Source organism: Salvia miltiorrhiza, chromosome 8 (genome assembly GCF_028751815.1).
Source record: "Salvia miltiorrhiza cultivar Shanhuang (shh) chromosome 8, IMPLAD_Smil_shh, whole genome shotgun sequence".
Taxonomy (NCBI): domain Eukaryota; kingdom Viridiplantae; phylum Streptophyta; class Magnoliopsida; order Lamiales; family Lamiaceae; genus Salvia; species Salvia miltiorrhiza.
This window is the reverse complement of record NC_080394.1, coordinates 29,400,754-29,424,908: the sequence shown is the minus strand read 5'-3', so window position 1 is coordinate 29,424,908 and position 24,155 is coordinate 29,400,754. Positions and strand designations below refer to the sequence as shown.

At 36.2% G+C, this 24,155-nt stretch overlaps 3 protein-coding genes across 3 annotated transcripts; 1 reads left to right on the top strand and 2 right to left on the bottom strand.

Moving 5' to 3' along the window:
• Positions 1-312: 312 nt before the first annotated feature.
• On the bottom strand, positions 313-6,726 carry LOC130997544 (FH protein interacting protein FIP2). The gene is made up of 11 exons (XM_057922884.1): positions 6,532-6,726; positions 5,543-5,652; positions 4,973-5,107; positions 3,922-4,077; positions 2,981-3,064; positions 2,855-2,901; positions 2,591-2,664; positions 1,703-1,761; positions 1,463-1,522; positions 1,243-1,323; positions 313-569 (listed from the first exon to the last, which is right to left on the bottom strand). Exons 1-11 carry the CDS (start codon positions 6,578-6,580, stop codon positions 516-518), a joined length of 909 nt encoding a protein of 302 aa, XP_057778867.1. The 5' UTR covers positions 6,581-6,726; the 3' UTR covers positions 313-515.
• A 1,165-nt stretch (positions 6,727-7,891) lies between these two features.
• LOC130997543 (uncharacterized) lies at positions 7,892-12,160 on the top strand. Its single transcript, XM_057922883.1, has 11 exons — positions 7,892-8,046; positions 8,786-9,014; positions 9,098-9,199; positions 9,277-9,446; positions 9,987-10,120; positions 10,209-10,386; positions 10,498-11,050; positions 11,148-11,260; positions 11,339-11,582; positions 11,671-11,913; positions 11,986-12,160. Exons 1-10 carry the CDS (start codon positions 7,976-7,978, stop codon positions 11,908-11,910), a joined length of 2,034 nt encoding a protein of 677 aa, XP_057778866.1. The 5' UTR covers positions 7,892-7,975; the 3' UTR covers positions 11,911-11,913; positions 11,986-12,160.
• Positions 12,161-12,287: 127 nt separating this feature from the next.
• On the bottom strand, positions 12,288-20,581 carry LOC130997542 (protein RRP6-like 2). Its single transcript, XM_057922881.1, has 14 exons — positions 19,788-20,581; positions 18,905-19,060; positions 18,231-18,389; positions 18,070-18,153; positions 17,850-17,929; positions 17,619-17,669; positions 17,081-17,189; positions 15,200-15,282; positions 15,015-15,060; positions 14,707-14,794; positions 14,397-14,566; positions 13,767-14,030; positions 13,375-13,470; positions 12,288-13,174 (listed from the first exon to the last, which is right to left on the bottom strand). Exons 1-14 carry the CDS (start codon positions 20,463-20,465, stop codon positions 12,548-12,550), a joined length of 2,691 nt encoding a protein of 896 aa, XP_057778864.1. The 5' UTR covers positions 20,466-20,581; the 3' UTR covers positions 12,288-12,547.
• Positions 20,582-24,155: the final 3,574 nt, after the last annotated feature.

The window sequence follows — 24,155 nt, the reverse complement described above, 5'->3', positions numbered from 1 at the left end:
TTGATTGACTTCTATTAGTATAACATTTTCAATAGTTAGTTGAAATTTTTCCCTATAATATAATATATAAATATTTTATAAGACAAAATAGTTAAATTTATTATTAATAGGAGATCAACTCATGTGAAATTGGAGATCGACGTACAAAAGTGCTGTACATAAGTCTCATTTCATTCCATTTATTCTAGTACTGGCTACGTAAATTTCAAAAAAGTTGAAGAGTTGTCAATGTTTTGTGTGTGTGACGAAAATGAAGAGTGAATTAAAAGCTGAGAGCATACAAGTACATATTCAAAGAAATAAACGTCAAAGTATAGAAACGCCCCACGCAAGCATACATGATTATGAAAGTCGAGATACATTGTTATACTGATACGCAAATCACGCATAGCACAGAAATAGGCGAGTTGTGTTGGAAACGATAAGAATGGGAGGGTAGCAAACCAACTCTAGTTTGGATGAAACTTAAATTAGGAGAAATGACAAACTTCAACCAACATAAATTCCCTTATTCGTCACCTGATTGCACCTAATAAATTGGCACCATCAAGTTTTGCACCTTCCAAATCCTGCAACCAAACATAATAGCTTCATCAAATTCAACTGCGCTCACAAAAATCTTAAACCTCATCTCCAGTTTCATTTTTGAGCAAGTGTTTGAATGCAGCAACTCAAAATCAAGTCACCACCCATCTTATCTTTTTCTTTTAAATTCCTAGCTATACAAATCTACAGTTGAACCTTCTCGATCATGAACTACCTCAAATTCAATTTTTAAGTTCATTTTGGTAATTTTACGTAGACTAGTGTTCCTAAAGCTAAAAGGCACATAATCTGAATAGGAAGTTTCAAAGGATGTTATGACATGACCCTTTGTGCTGGAACCCAGATCTATGATGCTAATCTATGACTAAAAAAAATGAAAGGTTTAAACTATAACGATGATCATAGTGCTATTTTTGTCACAAGACAAGCTGATATCCCAATGCATTAACCTGAATAAACAAAATTCCTACAGCAAATTTATTTCTATGGCCTAACAAGATGAAACAAATGGGTAGGTGGGAGGAACAACAGAAAATGTCACGTAAAAAATTGATTTTCGCTGAAATTCAGTCATAAATATGTTCATCACTGCAGTTTATTGAAGAAAAAGTTGGTCATTTTCCACGCCATCCTAATCTAAATGGATATCTGATTCAGAGAAAATTTCCTAAAATGATGAACAGATAGGTTACTCACTGTATCACGAAGATTTACATGCCGTAGGTAAGCCCTTTGGAGATTTGCTCCTTTCAGATTCGCATTTGTTAACTTAGCACCCTGAAGAAAGAATTGAGCAGATGGATGTCTGTAACATATATTTTCCGCTCATTACCAAAATCAAATACTGGAACAGAATCTATCCAGTTAATATCCTTTCTGATCTTACAAGGAAATAACTGGGAGCAATAACTCTTACCTTCAAATTGGCTCCTTCAAGATTAGCTCCTTCCAAGTTGGCATTTGTAAGATCAGCAGTCTGAAAGTGGTTCAACAATTTTTTGTGTTTCATTCATGAATGGGCTGAAAAAACTAACAAAATTACCAAGATAAAATGTTGAGAACATAGGTATGGTGAAAACAGATGAGCTGATTATATTTTCCTACTGATAGGGTTGATAAAGTTACTATAAGCGGTATTTATGCGCCTTGTCTAAACCTGCAGGTGTGCAGATCGCAGATCTGCTCCGCAGAAGCTACAGTTCACCAAACAAGCATCTGCATTTCAGAAAATTCATCAGGAGAACAATCATTCACTCAGTAATTGTTGCTTCCAAAGACACAAGAGATAAAATTGCAAAATATGAAAAAGACACTTAAGGGTAGCAATTGCAATAAAAAAACAGTCTAGAAGGGAGTACTTCTCAGTCCTTCGAACAAGAAATCTTTGAAGAAAAGAAGACATTTTGTTTTTTACTGGAGATCTAACAATCCAATACAAGTATATGTCCATGCAAATGACAAATATGCACTCATTAAAAAGAGTTTGAACTGTATGTGTGTATTGGTCTAGTGTTAATGCCTGAAACCAAAGATCTGAGGTTCGAGTCCACCGTCACATGAAGAATTGGGCCCCAAAAATACATGTTAGGGTATAGTAGTAAAAAAAGGAAGTATTCAGCAGTGCCAAAAAAAAAAAGTATTCAGGACTATTATCATGCATTAACATGTATGTCTTTACACAATCGAAGCATTCAACTACATTTCTGAAGATAGAACAGTATCAAAAACAGAAAACCTCCATATATTTATTGGTATGTTTTTATAACACCTACATATGTTATTAGTCACACTGTGTGCACTGTGCAGACATGCATAGAAATGTTTGGCTAAATTCAAGTCTAAGATTTCAAGGTGCAACAAGTACAAGATAATTACTTCCTTGATTCTGGAATAGAGATTCCTATTATGATCCACAACAACTATAATAATAAAATGGTGTATTTTTGGTGCAGCACGATGAAAAGTTCCTTTCAAGTCAATTTACATATGAATAGCAATGTGCCAATGTCAACAGAGACATATGAACATAACCAATGAAGTTTACCTTGCAGATTTGCACTCTGGAGATTGGCACCAGCTAAGAGAGCTCCACGAAGATTTGCTCCAGTGAACTCACATCTTCCCTAGGCAAAACAGATTCACTGAAGATGACAAACACGATCTGACATAGATTCAACTAAATTAAATGGCAGTTCAAGTAGGATCAGACATTCAGACCAGTAGAATCCATCTCCATCATCACAACCAACACAAGAATCCCAAGAATTTCAGTAAGAATTCAACCAAATGCTACATTAAATAGACTTACTCACGCAAAGTGGCATTGTGAAATATGGAAGCTTCAGCATCCACATCCTGTGAGAACGAAAGAATGTATATATGTCAATTTGGCTTTATAAAGCTAATAAAGACACTTTTCCTCAAGGATACTCACTCTGAACTTTGCGCATTGAAGATTAGCCCGAGAAAAGAACACATTTTTGAGACATGCATAACTGAAATCCACAAATGATAGATCCTGCAATTTTTGGACATGAAAAGCAACAGTTAAGCAATAGAGAAACTTGAAAACACAAAATTGACTCACAAACAGAAATTGTTAATAGTTAACGGTGAAAAAGCTCTTCTTAATTATAAAAGCAACAAAACCTGTACACAGTTACATGTTGGTAATGGTAAAAGCAAATCTTAATTAGTGAGTGATTGCACTGTATAGCTGAGGACTTCTCAAACACAAAAACTAGGGGGATACATAAAAACAATAAACTGCTATCATGAAGAACAAAAATATAAAAAGAAAAAGGAAGAAGAAAATAATCGGTCTTAAGGTGACATTTGGATTAAGGGATTCAAATTTTTGAAGAGTCAAAATGAATGGATACTAAGTGAGTGTAATTTAAATCATAATTAATTAACAAGTAGTTCTAAAATGATTGAATTCAAATAAATTTGCTATCCAAGCAACCATAATTGCTATGAATTCCCCTTCATTACATAATGCAGCCTAGGATAAGCCAGAAAGAGCATTTGTTAGCATTGCAGGCTTATCACTGAATACACCTGAAATAAGGCTTATCACAAAATACACCTGAAATCATCCAGAAGTTTTATATAAGGACACTTCAATCACTCTTGTAGTTCTACAACACTTCAAAACATGAAATAGACACAAAACTTAACATAATATGTACTGATTTAATCTACATATAATTACTAAACCTTCCAATCTACTAGTTTAGCTTCATAACTCTCTCCTAGAGGGGAAAATTCAAGCAAAGATGGATATGTTCATAGCACATCACAACATAAGCACTAAAATAGAAAACACTCCAGCTTAACATTGATGAGAGTAAAGCAGTTGAGTAGAGATCATACCAACTTAGAAAGATCAAGGCCAGAGAGATTAACACCTCGAAATCTGACCCTCTCAGACTGTGTGCATTTAATGATATCAATGCGTGTCAATTCAGTACCCATTTCAGTTTCCTCTTTCCTCTTAATTAAAGACGCATTAATTTCATCCATTAATCCCTGGAATCAGAATCAGACATGCAAGGTCCCTCAATCCATTAGCACATCAAGAAAGAAATTCTCAGCAAGAATTGCAAATTACGCAAGTGTCCTCATATTCCTTTACTTAGCTAGGACATGGAAGATATAAGTCGGGCAAAATGTCACGACTTCACATATTAATGATAAAATTCATGTTTGTGAGTAATGACCAATCATTTTCACACATCCAACTTATTCTATTTTGATGCTTGTGCCAATGGAAAGTAAACAGGTCAAAACACATTTTCTAGAATAAAGGATCTTGCAGACAATCATGTTGCTCACAGAAACAAAGCACCAACCTTTCGTACATGAGCTGGAACTTCATTCTTTTATAGAATCTCAGTGGACCAAATGCATTACTAGACTAAATCTCCATTACTCTAAACATTTTAGTCCCATCATAAAATTTGTTTTACTTTGAGAAATGAAGTTATTGGAATCACAAAATCTAGTGCAATCCTTCAAATGCAACCTGATTCTGACACGGACATGAATAGCTGTCAGAAAAATGTACTCCCTCCATCCACAAAAATGACCTAATTTGCCATTTTGGTCCATCCACGAAAATATGTCCTAACCTATTTTTAGTAATGATTTGACTAATTTGTGGGCCCCTTTATCCACTTACTAAATAAACAACACAAGTTTTCTTAAAACCCGTGTCACCCGCCCTTACGTCATATTTTCGTGGGCGGAGGAAGTAGTATTTTACATGCACATAAACAACAAAAGGGGTTGAGAAAAATGTATGACTTTCCTGATGCACGATTGAAGAAGCTTCAAAGCAAGGACATCCAATAATTATAAAAATAAAACAGAAAATAATTTATTTTACTGAGATGGAATGAGCAATTAGTAATCGATGACTCACAAGAAGTTGGAAATATTCAGCCTCTCGCAAGAGCTCTGAATATTCAACCTCTGTCATAGAAGGAACCACACCATCTCTCAGCCAATTCAAAATATGTCGAAAATGTTTTCCATCCCTATCAACAAAAACATATCCCTGCAATGATATTAACACCAATTAAATCTTTTAGACAACAGAGTGTCAGAGACTTGTTAATAGGTCATTTCATTAAGAAAAACAGATAACTACCGAATTGCAGAGAGTTGTTTGGGTCCTAAAAGTATATGTCTATCTGAAAAACATTAATTTTCATGTATCATGACTATGAAAAAGTCATTATAAATTTCTGAGCAGTAACCTATTTGATAAATTCGCACTTATGCATAAATACGTGGACAGAGTGACAGCTGAATATGTGGTGCAACATTCAGTTAACTTTACTTTGTAGAAGAGATTTCAGTAATAGAATCGATCAGTTTCTTCGACATCCAAATAATTGCTTCCCTTTTGAAATGATAAATGAATGATGCAAGCTGTGACTATAAAGGTGCAGTGAACTTTTTGATGTCTTTAATCTACTAGTGCATGTACCTTATCAGAATCTTGACAGACTGTGTGGCGACCACTGAACATCGCTGCAAGCATCGAATCAGGCTCTCGCTGTGTCAGTGTATCAATTGTCGTGGAATACTTTTTGCCACCTAGAAAAAAATAAGAACACTTTTCTCAGGGAGCATTTCACCCCAGCAACGTTGATATGATGTAATGAAACTCAAAAGCCATACCCTCATGGCAAGTTTAACCAAATTATACTCAATAGCAGTCCCATGACCACCCCCAATAAAGACAAAGATAGAAATAAATAGAGATTTCAAAGAATGGTTGGTTCTGGAGAAGAAAAAGTTCTACGTGGACTAGGTGTTGGTCGTGATGTAAGTATTTAAACAAGATCCAACAAGCTCAATGTTATTAAATTCATCAAAGTATGGGGTGGACTAGCCTATATTATTTTTATATATCCAAGCTATCACCAAACTAAATGCCCCCTTATTGAAGAAAACCCTCAATTTATAATCTTTAGAATATTGGTCTATGGTTCATTCTTCATCCAATTTCAGGTTTTTCATTCTACACGGACAATAACACACGGATAGAGAGACAGATGCTATTATCTTCAAGAAAGGTTAAAAATATCCAGATATGTTACGCATTCTCATAATCTAATGTTGCCCGGGACTATGATCATGATAAACTAATAAAAACAGTTTAACTGTTTCCATGATCAGTAGGTTCTGAAGTTTCACTAAAGTCCTCTGAGTTAATCCAGTACTGTAACAGACAAAATTGAGGAATTAAGCGCCTACACAGGCACATGTGTATTCATATAGGCAAGTCTGTTCATATTTATTCTCTACAATTATCAGCACACAAAATAGAAATTATAAACACTGCATAATTGAAGGTATGTAGAGGCACGTATGCTGATAGATAGAGAAGCATATGAATATATATGCTGACATGTTGACCTGCGGGATCACACACAGACACACACATTGAGAGAGAGAGAGAGAGAGAGAGACCGATATTGAGGTGGACTATGGAAGCAGCAGCATCGGAGTTGAAGGTCATTGCGAGCTAGTGTTAAGGGGAAGAGGGGTTTGGAGTAGTGATCACTAATCACTGATGAGAAATACTTGAAACGGTGGGGATTAAACGACGACGTTTACAGCCCTTTAACACAGGTGACGAATGGCATCTATCGAGTGAGAAAGATTGATAATGCTTTGCTGGCAGGAGAATAACTTGCTCTGAGGTTTTGCAATATGGTCCCTACATTTTTCTAATATTTTACGCCACCCCGATACTTTTCAATATTTTCAATTTAAAATACTTTTAGCTGTTGGGTTGAGTATTCAAAAAGTTGTCCAAATTTTATCAACTTTTACCCATTCACTTGTCCTATTATCATTATTGTTTGACATCATTATTTAAAAAAAAAAAAATTACTCATTTCGTTCCGTGAAGTTTGAAAAAATTCTTTTCGACACGAATTTTAAGGAATTAATATTTTGTATACTATATGTAATATGTGAAAAAAATGAAAAGATAAATAAAGAAAAAAACTTTTGTTATATAAAATAAATGCTCAAGCTTCAAGGGACAACTCGAAAATAAATACTACTTGAATTTCTCGGAATGGAGAGAGTATAAGATAAAAGTAATAAAAAATTTAAAAAAATTGTAAGAAAAGGTAATTTTCTTTTCGAGGACATATCATTATCAATCAAACAGATAAAAAAAGAAAATTAGTCATTATTAATGAAACGGATGGAATACTAATTATCTTACAAGTTACTACAAGTTACAATTACATCGATAATAATAATAATAATAATAATAATAATAATAATAATAATAATAATAATAATAATAATAATAATAATAATAATAATAATAATAATAATAATTGGGAAGGAAATCCAAATCCCAAGTAGAAAGTCAAAAATGCAAATATAGAAAATGGGGTAATCCAAAATCTAGAAGTGGAGAGCATTTTTTTTTTAAATAAAGAAAACCAAGAATTTCATATTAAGAATATCATCAAAAATAATATCCGTGAGCCATCTAGCAAACACCGATAAAAGAAATCATGAAGTGTATACATCTTATATGATCTATGCAGTTAAAACTTACTATAAAGAGCCGTCAATTAAGAGGGCGATGCGTATTAGTGTATTTTTCTAAAGTCGAATTCGAATTTCGAGAATATAATTTTTGTTGTGATTCAATTTATTAATGATGTGAAAATTTGCATGAGGATTCACAAAAAAAAAGTTAGATTATTTGATAGTATAAAAATGAAATGAAGAAACCGCTTAAAGTAGAGGTGAAGAGTAAGAGTGGCGTTGCATGGCGGCCACGTGTCACGTCCCTAACAAACATGTAGACAGCAGTTAGCATGATATACCGGATCGCCTCCTTCAATTCACAATCCCATTAATTATTCTGCAATTTTGCATTATTATGAATATGGAGAAGAAGAAGAAGAAGCATCTTTCATCCATTGCTAACCACGTTATTGGAACATGCGCCCAGTAACGCTTCATCTCTCTCTCTTCTTCAACCATTTTCTCGGAAATGCCCAATTAGTTGCTTATCATTGATGCCAATATTCATACGCGTATCAAAATGCTCCACTATTTCATGTTTCAGAGTATTATAATCATATCATATATTTTTCTCTTCTCATGATTCCTGCATTATTAAGCAGAATTAGATGTTCATTTGCAGATAACTAGAATGTACATTAGCTAGGGTTCAATTGAATGGTTAGAGAGGATTTCTCACTAATTAAGATCAGAAATCGTAATGAAGGCCTTAATTTCCCATTAACAACTAGTGTCCTCCATAAAAATAGAGTTAAACTTATAATTCTCATAAGCATGTTGGGATAATTATCACCTCTCTTCTTTAAAATTATCAACTTGTTCATAGAGAAATTCACCTTTCGACATCTGCTTAAGTGCAATGTAAGTTAAGTTTAAGCCCTTAGTTACTACTTAATCAGCCTTCACTTTCACAATCAAGACGAGTATCAAGTCTGCTAGCGATCTAGTATATATAATTTCACTTTGATTTCCAAATACATAAGACTTCTTTCAGCAAAAATATAAACAAAATACTTAATTCTAGTGATTGGAGTATAGAATAAGCTTCAAATTAATCAATCTATCAAAGTATGTGGTGGATTAGCCTACATTAGTTTTGTGAGAATAGCAAACACCCTCTTAGTGTTTTTAGTTTGTGATGACAAATCCACTCGATTTCTCACAGAAAGCTCGATTCCTCTGTGGATCATCTGATTCAAGAATTCGAGAGAGGATGGAAGCCTGAAATGGATAGTTACTCAAAGAAACTAGTAGAATTCTGCTGTACAAAAGCACTTGCACTCCTGTGTGGAACCATAGATGAAACAATCAGCAACGGCTCTTTTAGCCGCTTCACATTTGATATGATGCTGGCTTGGGAGATGCCAAGCTCCACAGATGAAGAATCTCACTCTGTGAGCAACTCTTACTTTTAACAATTGCAATTCTTCCGTTTTATACAACTCATGCTACAGCATCGATCCTTTTTGTTCTGTAGGAGTCTATGGCAAAGGAGAAAGAGGAGAGAAAGGTTCCAGCAGTTACCAACAAAATACAAGATGATGTTTCTATTTTCTATACAGATCTCATGCCACTCCTAGTAAGCTGCTATTGTTCATTGCTTTGAGAATTGAAGACATGCTCTTGATGAGTATACTCAAGTGATTGTTTTGGTAGGTTGATAGAGAGCCAAGTGCAGGAGAAGATGCATTTGTATGGTTGGGAACACTTGTTCCTTTGGTAGTAGACATAGTCAATGGAAGATTTACTTATGACACACTGACTGCGCCTACAGCTAATCGGCTTCATTTTCCAGCATACGACAAGTTCTTGAAAGAGATTCAGAGGTATATCATATGGTTTACTTTGGTCATTTTCCAGAGAAAAGGTTTAGTATTAGATTATGAACATGGAGGGAAGAGAAATGGTTCTTTCATAAACAATTTTAGAATGTATTTGAAAATATCTAGAAACACTTCTCTTCTGTGCGTAACTAGATGTGCTTGCAGCTTGAAGTCCCCTGTGACAATTTTTCTTTTCTCGTAGGAGTAGATAAATTATTAAGCCCACGTTTGGTTGGGTGTTTTTATGGTTGGAAAGGAATTCAATTAATTGAATCCATTACTTGTTGTTTGGTTTGGGTAATGACTTAATCATTACCCTTACTTGAGGGTAACTCAATCACCCAATTTGTTACCCCTCAAAATAGAGGGGAAACAAAAGAAAGGGAATCCCTCATTGATGATTCATTTCCATTGTTAAACCAAACACTCAATAAAAGTAATGGTTATTGTTACCATTCCACTCCTTTATTTGATTCCATTCCTCTACTTGAACCAAACGAGCACTAAGTATTTTATATATAATAACATTCTTGAGTTTGTTAGATGTATTAAGCATTTACAGAAGCAAGACACTCCAGCGGGCGTGGAGCTAGCAGACGATGAATTTATATTGCACGTAGAGGGAACTGCAAGTTCCAACAGGGTGGTGCGCCATATTGGGGGAACAAGTTGGCCAGGTCGGTCTTACCATTTTCATCGACTTACTTTGCACTAGCGTTGCTCGATGATTTCCTCAAGTAAAACAGGGATAGATATTGTTTGTAGGCAGGTTGACATTGACGAACTATGCCCTTTACTTTGAGGCCTCGGGTATTGTATCATATGAAGATGCACTGAAACTCGACCTTTCAAAGGACGTTCAGCATAGTGTAAAACCCACGGCGACTGGTCCTTGGGGTGCTCCCCTTTTCGACAAAGCTATAGTTTATGAATCTTCTGAATTGTGAGTATAAGCTATTCAGTGGATTTTTGAGTGCACCGTGCATTAATATTGTTTACAAAATTATGGTTTTACGATTGTTATGTCTCATCTCAGTATTTCTGACTATGTTAGGCAGGAGGGCGTCATCATAGAGTTCCCTGAGATGACGAGTGCAACAAGACGTGACCATTGGTTTGCTCTCGTGGAGGAGATCATGCTGCTGCACCAGTTTCTGCTCAAGTTCAAGGTGAAATCGGAACTACAAGTGTGGGAATTGCATGCAAGGACCATATTAGGGATCATTCGACTTCATGCAGCGCGAGAAATGCTTAGAATTTCACCTCCGGAGCCGAAGAGCTTCTTAATATTTTCCTTGCTGAATGAGCTGCCAAAGGGGGATTACATACTACAGGAGCTCTCCGACAGTGTGAAAACAATCACAGGTGGAAATCCGTGCAGCGCCAGTTCGATTCTCAGGAATTTGAACGTCTCTCAACCCTGCATTCCTTGCCTAGAGCCGAAGCAGATCACTGGTGACACCGGGATGGTGCAGCCTGAAAGTCTGTCGTTATTGGAGGATGCTATAAACCAATCGAGAGAGGAAGCCAAAGAAGTTGATGTGGCTAAAGCTTCGGCCGAGGGAATAAAAGAGGAAGGAATCAGTGAAAGCGCGCAGGTTCTTATGGTGAGTATTTGTAAGTTTTATAAGGTTTCCATTTCCTTTTCAATATTGGTAAGTAGGCTATGTGATGTGAAAATGCATAACTTATTTTGATGCGCAGGGTCTGCTTAATCCGGTTGGAAGTTTAGCCACCCGGGGCCAACGAGTCTTGCAATGGGAACGGCCCATGACCACTTCCATTCTGGTTTTATCTTCACTGATAGTCATCTACAAGTAAGCAATCCATGATTTCCTAACTCTGAGTTCCTTTAGTTATTGCATGCCAGCATGACAGAATTTTTGTTAACGTAGAGAATGGGCGGGTCCTGCTATATCAGCGTTGTTGTTGTGGATGGTTGCGACGATGCTACAGGTTAGGAGGAGAAGAATCCCAGAAAAGCATAACAAAATTGTCATCTGTGCTGGATCCGACCAGTCGGCAATGGAGAGTATAGTAACTGCACAACAGGGACTAAGAACCGTACACGAGACAATGAAGCAGACGAACATAGCATTGCTCAAAATCTGGTCAATACTGACCTCCGAAGCTCCAAAGGTATGCATACTCCGAGACTTTCCCTTTACATGAGATATTGTGAGCCTCAATGTCGTTAGTTAAATATGTGGGGTGGTCGCATGTGCAGCACACGAACACGGTGATGGTGGCTACGAGTTGCTGTGCGGCCATACTAGCCGTGATCCCATTCAAATATATCCTAATGGCCGGTGTAGTGTATGGTGCTGTGATGACATCAAAAAGTGGGAGGTCTATGCAGAATGAGCAAGGCAATCGCCGACTGTGGGAATGGTGGGACTCCATTCCGATAATCCCCGTTGAAATAGTGGACAACCAACCAGCAAGTACTTCGCAACGATCCGACTGAGAGGTAACTATTTTATATGCATTTGCAGTTTGAAACCATCAACTAGTAATTTATCTCCATTCTTTGTATCGGCAGGTTGTCTGAGGTGCTGTGTTAGAGTTGTGTTTCGAGGGTTTGCTCCTTTGTATTGTATATAAGGAAATTTTTAGATTGTGAAGTTTTTGTTTTACACGGATAATAGTGTATAAAATGGTCATAAATGTTATAGAAGCTTATACAATGCATAGATTTTTAGATTGTGATGTTTGAATTGATAGCTTGCTTGTGCTGCTTTTCATTTCCGTGCAAGTACATTCAACCGCAACTGCAATTAGTTAATAAAATTATGTGGACCGATCATCAATTGAAACGAGACCCCTCTCTCTCACACACAGACAGATCGAAACCAGTAAAGGTTATTTCAAATTTAAAATACCCATCACGAGCACAAGGCAGTTTATCAGAGAAAGGCAATAACTATTAGTCTATCATAAGCTACAAGAATATCCAGCAAGTTTCCCATAATGCTTACGATTATGACTTACTACAGAAAAAATTGGATATCTATTTATATTCTTTTTTTCTTTTTCTCTCAACTACCTTTCTACATCGAGGTTAGCACGAAAGAGGGTAGATAATTTGAGTGATGCTCGGAAACTCAGCGATAACTTGCTGTGCGATTTCCGGATGCTGGAAAAGCCTGACGCCGTCTACCCTGTGGGTGTTCTGCTGGCTCGTCGTCCTTGCCTACAGCAGTAGAACCTTTTCTCCTTTCTTTTCTCTTTGAACTGCTGTCGCCTTCCACCGTGGATTCCACCTTCTTCTGGCCTCCAAATATGACCTCTTTTCGAGCAGCTTCATAGTCAAAAGGTATCACATCTAAGGTGCCTTCCGATGGTCGAGATTTGTCCACCCCTTTTGAACCCATAGCTTGACCTAGTGATGGAAAGCATTTCTGGAAGCTGGAGGAGAGATCAGATAGTGATATGGGTTCATCTCCTTCCAAGGTGGATCCGGCTTCATTGTTTTCGACTTGTCTCGACTGATCGTCTCTGGCCGCGTCCAAGTTACCCTCTTCGGAATCCTCAATGTCTGAATCATCCAAAACAATAATATCTACTAAAGTTGAATCAGCTGCAGGAGCTGGAGGGTCTTCTTCATGTACAACTTCTGGAATCTTCGCAGACTCAACTTCCAAATGCAATCTTTCATCTCCGCCTGAAAATGCGTGGAAAGGGAGACTCACTGTTGATTTTATCTGCTCTAGTTTGGAGTCTTCTTTCTCCTAAAAGTTCAAACACAAAAATTAATCCCAAGAAAAACCGACGGATGTTTGAAAGAAAAGAATATGGAACAAATTTTCCTTCAATCATAGAGCAGTAGAGACAACTTTTGTTCTATGCAATGCTGAGATTCAAGCAAACTATATGATGACATATTTACCACAGGAAGTGATTGAATCAACAAACGTCTTTGCAAACTTACTCTTTTATCAGGATTGAACTTCCTTTTGGCTGAATTTCCAAACAATGCCCCAAAGGCACGGGATGGCTTCTTTTGCATCTCAACCGTTGCTTCAGCCTAAAAATAAGCACCAAATGTTTTTACCATAGAAATCCCTGGAACATCTCAACAGTCTATAAAGGTATGTAAATCATGTGCTTTTAGCCAGCAATCAAGTCAAACAGGCAATTAAACTATTACAAAGGTCTTTGGTGTTCACAAAAACATCAGAAACTATTATTATATCAGGACTGAGGAAAACAGTGAATTGTGAAATGGTGCTGGATATTAAGATGTTATTCACAGGTTTGGATGATATATAGCACATGTGAGACTTAAGATAAGGCTAACTGAAAATAAATATAGAAACTTACTGAATGCGATGGATTCGTGGTAGTATGTGCATATTTGGAGTCCCCACGTGCAGGAGATGTTTCATTCACTTTCTTCCTAGGAGAGGAATGGGAAATCTCTGGTCTGTTATCAGCAATTTTAACCTTAGAACTCTCAACTGCAGGAACACTAGGTAAACTGCTATTTCGTACACATTCGATTTCCTCGTCAACTTTTGATATTTCAGGTGCTTCAGAAGGCAAAACTTCGGATTCTTCTGGGACCAAAGTTCTGGCTTCATGCGACTGCATAACATGACCCATTTCACCGTTAAAGATATGTTACATGTATTGAACTGCAAAAAGAGAAGGGAAGGATGGGACAGAGAAGCAAGTGCTGCTTAAATATTTTTCATCTATGTTCTGTTGCTCCTTAAAAATCTCAGGCAAATAGAGTACTCAATCTATTGCTCTATGTTTAACATATTTATTTGGGATTACATGTTTCAACATTCTCCTACGCAATACAACGAGTAACGTTCAACAAACATTGATCAATGCAACAAAAAATCTTAACCATATACTATCAGGCCAACAAGCAAGCCTAATCTTCATATTGGTTAGAAATAGGAAACTGAAAGAAGCAGCTCAATTGAATTGTTTAAGACATACCAATTCTGTACGCCTTTCCTTAAGATATTTACAAGCCTCCTCGAATGAAGCAGCATTTTGGATAGAGTGACGTATAATACTAACAACTGAGCCAAGATTTCGCTCAATATATGGATGCTTGGCCTTCAAAGCCCGACGCAATTGGTTTGCCGTGAGAGGCATCTGTTTAGCTTTTCCATGACAAAAATTGATAAGGAAAAATGAAGCAGGTGAGTAACCAGGAATAGTAAATTAGCATGTAATGGAAATGCCATGGAAAATCGAAGGAAAGCTAGAAGCCACTGAAAGATGTATTAGTTAGTAAATATACCAAGTTCGATAAGAGTTCTATTTGGCAAAACATAACCAGTGCTCTCATCTTCTGCACGAGCAACAATATCCCTCCATTCACAAAGTCCCTACAGGCATTCCAGGAGTTACGTGAGAAACACGGCGAGTAGTTTGAACAAAAATGCCAAGGAAAAATCAGGAAAAATCAAAAAATTAAGGCTCAAACCCATGTGAATGATTACATGAACAAATGTAAATGAGATCTTATAATCGGCCAACAGGAAACGTACACGGCAATAGATATAAGCATATAATACAAAAGGACAAGGAAGGACTGAAAAAACTTACAGAAACAACTGCTAGCTGTTGAGCGGTGAGATCAGCATCCTGCAACCTGCAATATTATTAAGAAAGTAGTCAGAGAATGGAAGACACAGAGATACACAACCCAAATTTCCAAGAGATTGTTGACTATATGAACGACAAGTACTAATGCTTGTCCATCAGCACTAGCTAACAAAAGAAAATTATACCCATAAATGTAAAGGTAAGAAGTATCTGTCAGAAGTTCTTTCTCATAAAGTTGAGTGCAAATTTCATAACTCCGTTTGTAGACCTGTCAAAAGTCACAAAATAACAATTAGATCAAACTCATGAAAGAGAAAGAAGGTGCTAGGTCAATAATCAAACCAAACTTCCCCATGCCTTATTATTCAGGCATCAAATCCAATAGGGTAAAGAGCATATATTAAATCTCGTCTGAATAAGAAAACCTATTAGCCTTGAATTACATTAAAACATAAAACAAAGAATAGGAAATATATTTAATTTTAGTTTACTGAATTTTGAGAATTGAAGTACAATAGCGTCCTTTGAACGCAAAACAAAAATACAGATGTATGTATGCAGTCAACACCTCCTCCTAACATGATTTCATGTTCTTTAACATTATGGTGTTCCATGAGCAATATAGCAAATAACATAAGCATGACCCAGCTGATCAGAGCATGCATATAATTTATAAAGCTCAGATAATTTATAAAGTTCAGAGTCTGAATATTTTCCTAGAAGATACTCTACATGTTTCTAGAAGGACTTTGACACTAGAACCAAGGTCAGGTTTCTCCAACCCGAGATTATAAATCCCTGTGCTTGAAGAGCAAAGAATCCCAAATAATAAGGTCTATAAAAAGGTCACATCAACAAAGCACCAGATAATCATTAACGAGCTAGGCACTAAGGGGTTCGGTTATCATCTTACAATCCCCCACAACTTGCTAGTTGAACTACGTGATATAAACCCCCAATTACTAGAAGTTCTCATTTGGTTAAACCAAATTTAACCAGGCTGAAAATTCAACTAATTAATAAGCAATACCAGAAGCCTAACCAAATACATGGTTCAGTTAAAACACTTGTTTTCCAGGTCTGTTTTCGGTTAACCAAAATAATAAAGAGTGAGCAACATGTTTTCGTCTTCCAAAGAGATATACATAAAGTCTACTGTCACCAGTATGGACAGAATACAAGATGGCTAGATTGCAAATCTATAGGAACTGGAATGGGGACGCTGAAGCCTGTTCAAGGGAGATGAGCTGAAGCAGCTGCTGATGAAACATGGTGGAACGGTGGTCTGAGAAGCGTCATCTTGGCATTGCCTTGGGGTGTTTTTTATAAGCATTGACAACCCCAATCCGCGCTCAAATGTATGCATACAACCCAAAGTTTTGCAGAGTTGGTTCAGGTCTCAAATTAAAATCAAGCAGGCAGTGAAGGAGAATTCCATTTGTAGGTCAGTTATGTTAATCATAACCAAATCAAAACTTACGTTTCGCTAAAATAAAAGCTGAAATTGGACCATAACTCCTGTCCTGTTTTTGGATTAAACTGGATCTTAAGTTGTAATTATCTTTAATTGCACAGGGGAAATCCAGCTAATAACCAGAATGAAACAACATGAATGAGGTAAGTACACACTAACTAGCTAAGCAAAGGACAAGAAATTAAATTCTCTTCCAAAATATATCATATATATTCTCAACAGCAACAATCAAATACGTTCTCATTCTCTCTAAGTCCCTAATCCCACTAGAGCATTACTGGGAGCAAATTATCCAGAATATTTTCAAACCTAAAGAGTACATTGCTAATGGCCTGTCCCTTCAGCAATTTAATCATCTTCCAGGAACTTCATGAATTACAAAGCACCACAAAGTAATCAAGGCCACTATTTTCAAATTATATTGTACAAAGAAAAAACCTTCCAATCCAATAGCCTTTTCTTTTCAATTTCTTTTTTACAAATACACTTATCTGATGCAGAAGTAAGCTCTTTGGAACTGCCATTAAAATAAAAAATATCAAAAATATTGTAATTAGATATACGAAATAAGAGAGGGTATCAAAGAGCTTGCCTCGATAAGAGGAGGATCAGAACTTTCAGATTCAGCAGATGATCTTAGTAACCTTGTCCTCATAAGATCATATATGTACAACAAATAATGTGTATCTTCTCTGGCATATCTGAACAGAGTTCATAAAATAATGTTAAGTGCGTAGAGATTATTAAGAGTTTAGCTCATTGGACTCAAGATTATATTAAACATTTCAAAAAAAGAAAAATCAGAATTGATGCTTTCACGTGTTGACCAGTCTGTTGTCCAGAATAAACTTCATGAGATTTTCCATTTCAACCTCAAAATCCTCATTAAATAAATTAGACAACCGCTAGTGACGTAAATGTAAATGGAATAAGAAATAAAAACCAATTCTTTAATCAGCACAAAAGTAACAATCCAATCATCTTATTCATGAACCATAATACTGATTTAACACCCCAGTGAGTACACATATACTGATGATAATGTAAAGACAGACAGACAGACAGACAGACAGACAGACAGACAGACAGAGAGAGAGAACAGCTCAAGCAAAGTACATAACAAGACATACTTGATCATCTCGACGGGAAGTGGTCTGATCCGCCAATCTGCATTCTGGTATCTGCAGAAACCAAGCTAGTTAGTCTTATAATCCTCCTTCAATGAATATCTTTTAAGTACTATTCTCTCTTTTTTTTTTCATATTTGTGGAGTGCATCTAGTCTTCAAATGCAGGGGGGTTGGGGAAGTCTTAACATATAAATACATGTAGTGCACATCTTATAACAGCATAAGACCATACTGTTTGTTTGCTTGAACTCCACAAAAATGATTCAACAGGTGTTCCAGGCTGTATCTTTCCATTTTCAATACCCTGGACGCCTATGAACAAAGAAGAAACATTGTACTCAAGTGCAAACTAAGTGATTGCTTCAGGGAGAGGGAAAATATTTTTTTCCCAAAAATACTTTAATTAATAAGTAAAACAGAGTCGAGAAAACATATCAGCTTAAAGTAAGCACCTGTCCTGTGTCAAACATATTGCAGACATAAATGCCAAAGTCTCGCTGAAGCCAATGGATATCGCGATCCGCTCCATGCATTACCTAATTAATTTAGTAATATCATGAACAAAACTGCAATCACAAGATCCACAACAAAGTAAAATAATCTGCATGTTTACCTTTCTCTTAGTTGGGTCTTTGAATAACTCTCTGAGATATGGACCAATGTGAATACGAAGTTTCAGAGTATCTATAACAAAATCCTCAGTTCTTGTGGATATTTGCATTAAGCATGTTAAACCTTGAAAAGACCTGTATTGGTTGTGTTCCAAATCAACCTGCAAAACAGCATCATAAGCCAAAAACACAAATACAAGACCTCATATCTTATCTTAAAGTAGTTCTTAAACTATTCGCCAGCCTATTTTACAAAATAAACAGAGTTGCAACCGCAATGAGTAAAACATGTATGATATTCACAAGCAGAGCAACAATGATAGAGTCGACAACCAGACATACAAAAATATAGATTTTGAGTGGTTAAACTCTATACATAAAGCAGTCAGTCTGTTAAATGATACCCTGGTTTAATTTGGGCCAAGATGACCAAGTATGTAATTCTCAAAGAAGTCTGTTAAAATAAGAACCAAAAGAAGGTCACCATACACAGGCTTAGTAGCCTATATTGTTCATTAAGCTTTGATAGGGAATCATCATAGTGGCAACCCATTAGAAAACTGAATATAGTCAATGTGGCTAATGTCTAGATGCATGCAGATTCATTTTTCTATATGCAAATTCATTTGCTATAGTCAATTGTATCGATACAAAGAATACAAAAGGAAAACTTTACCGCAAATTCATTCACACTACGTAATTTTATGGCTAACTGCTTCAAATCTTTCACTTCTTCCACAAGCTTAAAGGGTGTGACTTCTAAGGGAAGAGGTTTTTCTGGTTCAACCGTACTCTCACTCGTATCAACAAAGTCAAGAACAGAGAGTTTCTCCTGCAAGACAAGAAAGATATATTAGCATTGCATGATGTAGTATATTGGCACAATTTGGTAAAGTTGGGCACGCTAGGGGGCTTTTTTGGGTGACGTAAGAAATAATTAAGATTTAAGAATGAGTGCCTTTTAAAACATGGGACAAAAAGCTGGCAAGGGAAGTCACACGATCATCCCCAAGATTTTCACATATATCTGTGTTTGATCATTTTCATGCTCATCTGTAAGCTAAAAGAAATTTTAGACTCATACAAAGCACAATTAGTAAACCATTTACTTTAAGTGTAGGACAACAAATAGATATAAACAATCCAGTCTAATCCACCGTTATCCTTCAAATACCCAATCATATGTTTTATCAATCTATCCTATCACTCAAAGAAAATGCCCCCGCCCCCCAGGGGCTCTCTTGTTTTCCAATTCTTATGTTCCAAGGCACGGCCATATAGAGGCTTGGGTATCACCTCCCCATGCCACAAAGGAACTAACAAATATGATTCCTTCAGAGTGGCATGACGTTACAAAGTTGCCTTAGAAACTCACTCAATGATACAACAAGATACACAAAGATGTTCCATGCATAAATTGAACCAAAACAAAATCAGAAATAGTCAACCAGGATTTGCCAATAGTAAGCATAAAAGCAGTACAATTCAGTCTTCTCACAAACACAACCAACGTTAAAAAAATCCCCGGGCAATTAAGTAATCAAAAGTGAAGAACAAACCAAAGGATGCAAGAACCGAGACCCATCATCGCTCCTCTGCAACCAGACATGGTCGTGTGGCTGATTCGAGTTATTCACGATTATCTTATACTCGTCCTGCGGCCGCGGTATAGAAGGTATATGGAAAGGAACCTTGGGCTTCACTTTGGCGGCCACCTTCACTTCTTGAGCCCCTTTCGCCACCCCCTCCACATTCCTCTCCGAAAGTTTCTTATTTTTCTTCCCATAAACCATCTGAAACCCATTTTCCTCACCTTCGTCGTCTACTCTCATGGTTCTCACACCACTCTCCTCTTCCTTCTTCCGCAGCCTCTTGAAGTCATCCAACGAAACATCAAACCTCTCGTACATCTCGTCGTTCACATTCACCAGCCAATCAAACGCCAAGTCCTCATCCAATTCAACGTTTTTGTCATCCGGCAACAGGATTGGCTTCCCGAGTAAATTCTCCGACGCCCCGATATTTCTCAGAAGGGTCTTGGACTTGTCGTCGATTTCCGAGACGGGGTTCTTGAATTCCTCAAAGTTATCGTAGAAATGGAAGTCCGTTTGTGTCGGTATGATGCGCGACGAGCCTGAAAGCTTCGCCACAGAAGTGGGCAACGCGCCCTTCGACGAGAGATTTCGTAGGGCGTCGGATTTTCTTGCGGTTTCGCCTTCGGGGTGATCAATTTCCATGATTCGTTCTGCTTTAGGGTTTTAAGTCTGCATTGGAAGAAAACGGGAAGTTTGGTTTGGGCGCTAGGGTTTTCAGGGTTTAAAAAAGATGAATTCCCATTTGCTGTTTCTGTGATTGTATTTGTATGCACGCACAAATAAGTGAAGAAAAAAGCCAAGTCGATGTGGACATTACACGTAGTACTACGCATTAACCGAGCTTAATTAAACTGCTTTAATAAATCAATTCATCATTTACAAATATAAACCATATTATATTTATTAAAGTTTGTTATATTTCTAATGTTATTTGTTTTTTTTACTTATATTTCTAATGTTATTAACTATACAAAACAAGCTAACTATCTATATCAATATAGTCTATACTTAGACCATCTCCAACCATTTACACCAAACTCAAACCCATTTACACTATAGGTCACTTCCAACAGTAATTCTTCTCCGACCATTTACACCAAACTCAAACCCAAAAGAATATTCTTTAAATATTCTCTTTCCACTTACTTTTTATACTTCTTCAATCATACATATATATTTTTTTCAAATTATACATTTGCCCCAATTTTTTAATTAATAATTTCATATTAAAATAAATACTGTACGGAAATTAATTTATTATTATTATTATTAGTTTATTTATTTGCGTCTGCATGATTTTCAAATTATGTTGTCTAATTTTAATTATGTTATTTTTATGTCATGTGGTATTTATATTATTAATATGGTTTTAAATATTCTTATATTATACATTTTAATATGTCATGTAATTAAAAATTGATCTATTTTATTGTTGCAAATTAAAACTCTATTTTCAACCAAATTATTCTCAACCAAATTATTATTATTATTATTATCATTATTATTAAATAAGAAAAGATACAAAATTTTAAAATAAAATTCATTAACATCACATAGTCCATGGACATTTGTTTGTTCGAATGGTTGTCCAATTTCAATTTTGGACTCCATTTTGATTTATTAAGTCAATTTCTACAGCCCAATATAAGAGCATACTCCCAATTAAAAGTTCAAAACAAAGGAACCCTTATTATTTCTTGTTCAACGAGTCTTCTGCCGCTGCACATCTTCATCTTCTTCATAGCCGCTGCACATCTTCATCGCCTACTCTGCTCTTCTTCAACAAGTCGACGCCTTCTCAATATTCACCAAGAAGAGGGGTTAGTTTGCAATTTATAGAACTCAATAAAGTAATTTGGTGAAGTGAATAGTGCAACACCAAATTTGGTGTAGTACTATTGATATGGTGGCCCCAAACTCATTTTGAATTTGAGTTTGGAGTACTATTGGAGAGGTTTTGGTACACCAAAATGGAATTTGGTGTACCATTAGAGATGCCCTTAAGCTTGCAAACATGTTCACTATAAACACATGGGAATTAGTACAAAGTCATGAAATAATTAGGGTAAATTGCAAAATATGGCACGAACTTTGACTCATTTTTTAAAATTCAACACCACTTTTAAACTTGTACAAATAAATACATAGTCTTTGTAAGTTTTGCAATTTGGGCTCCGACTTAAAATTCAAGCAATCGGAAGAATGACATGGCATTTTATTGCCACAATGGACTGAAGTAAAAACCATGTCATTCAAACAAATCAGAAATGTTAAAATAAATTAGGGTTCACGTATTAATTCTTTCCCTTATACCAACTTGCTGCTTCGCTACTATCAAGAACAAAAAAGGGTTCGCATATTAAACTCTTTCCCTGCACTATTTCGAATGAGTCGTTGTTGCTAACACAAAAAATGGACAAGAATTCACATAGCAAATCATTTCATGCACTAGAGAGCAACAAAAAGGGACAAAAACTTGTTCCCTTTGTCAGCAAAAAGGAAGGAGTCGAGAGAAATAGAATTTTAAAATTGCTATGCACATGGCAAAGGCAAACAAGTAGGTCCCTCCCTTGATTTTTTTTTAATGTTTTTTTTTTCTTTTTTTACAAATTATGAATGGTTCACAATTAGAAGCAATAATCGAAAATAAGATTTTCAAATTATGAAAGAAACAACTACTATATTCAACTCAGTACTCGAACATATTGTTACAAAAAGAATGTTTATAAAAGAAACCAGTTTGCTATGATACTCAGTAGTCGAATATAGTGTTACTATGGGGCGGCTTTGCTATGATATTCAACCAGTTTCTTATGGTTCACACATCTCTGTTATTTTGCTTTGTGCAGTGATACATTTTCTATATATTTTCATCACGGTGGGACTTATGTTGTGGTGGAAAGTAATGAGGAATATGTTGGTGGTTTAATATCTAGTAAGGTTGGATTTGATATTGATAGGTTCGGATATTTAGAATTGAAAGATGAGATGGAGAATCTGGGATACATTTCATGGGATTCGTTATGCTTCAGAGATATTAGTACACAATCTTACAAAGTTATCAAAAATGATCAGGAGGTGCTTGAAATGATATCTGATGTGGTTATGGGGCAAAATTATGTTAGTGTTTATATAGATAATAGGAAGAAGAAAACTGAGGTAATTGAGGCTGATCATAGAAAAAATTCTAATGATGATTCTTCGAGTGTTCTCGTAATGAAAGAGAAGATGATTTTTTCTAAATGTAATGACACAACATATGAGGCTTTTTCTGAATACGAAGACAGCGATGGAGATATATACTCAATGTCAAGTGGTAGTGAATTGAGCATAGATGAGAATACTGGAAAAAGGAAAAAACTTGTGAAGGTGAGGTATGATCCAAAATGTGATCATAAGTCTCTCAAGCTTAGACTTGGTATGAGGTTTACTGATGCAGCCGAGTGTAGAAAGGTCATTCAGAATTTTTCAGTGGCAAATGGAAATTCTATATCATTTACTTGAAACAATAAGAAGCAAGTAGAAGCAAAATGCACGAAGTGTCAATGGAGGGTATATGCAAGTCTGATGAAAAGTGACTGTACATTTGTCATCAAAGTACTAACTGAGAAGCACGATTGACTTTTTGAAGCACACAACAAGCAAGCAACATTAGAATGGATTGCATATGAATACTTGGAGATCTTTAGAGCTAGACCAAATATGAATGTCAAAGAGATGGAGAATGACTTGATGATACAATATGGTTGTCAAGTATCTGTGTCAAAGTTATATAGAGCTAAAGCTTTGGCTATGAAATTATTGAATGGAACATCTGAAGAGCATCATGCAAAGCTAAGGAGCTACGTTTCTGTATTAAAGAAAGTGAATTGAGAAGGCGGGTTTGAATTACATCTGGAAATAGGAGGTGGTTTTAAGTCATTTTATGTAGGCTTCAGTGCATTGAAGAATGGCTTCTTAGAAGGCTGTAGAAACCTTATAGGTTGTTATGGATGTTTTTTGAAGGCGGGTTTTGAAGGCATGTTATTAACTGCTATTGGGAAGGATGGGAACAACCACATGTACCCCATCGCTTGGGTTGTAGTACAGGTTGAGAACCAAGCGAACTAGATGTGGTTTCTTACGATTTTGTTTGAGGAGCTCGGAATAGGAGATGGTCTCGGCTTCACATTCATTAGTGATCAACAGAAGGTAAGAAAGATATTTACAGATTATATCTCTTTCATGCATTTGCAGTAACACTGGTTTTATATGCAGGGTTTGTTGAATGCAGTTGTTGAATTAACTCCACGTGCCGAGCATCACAATTGCGCCAGACACGTATATAGCAAC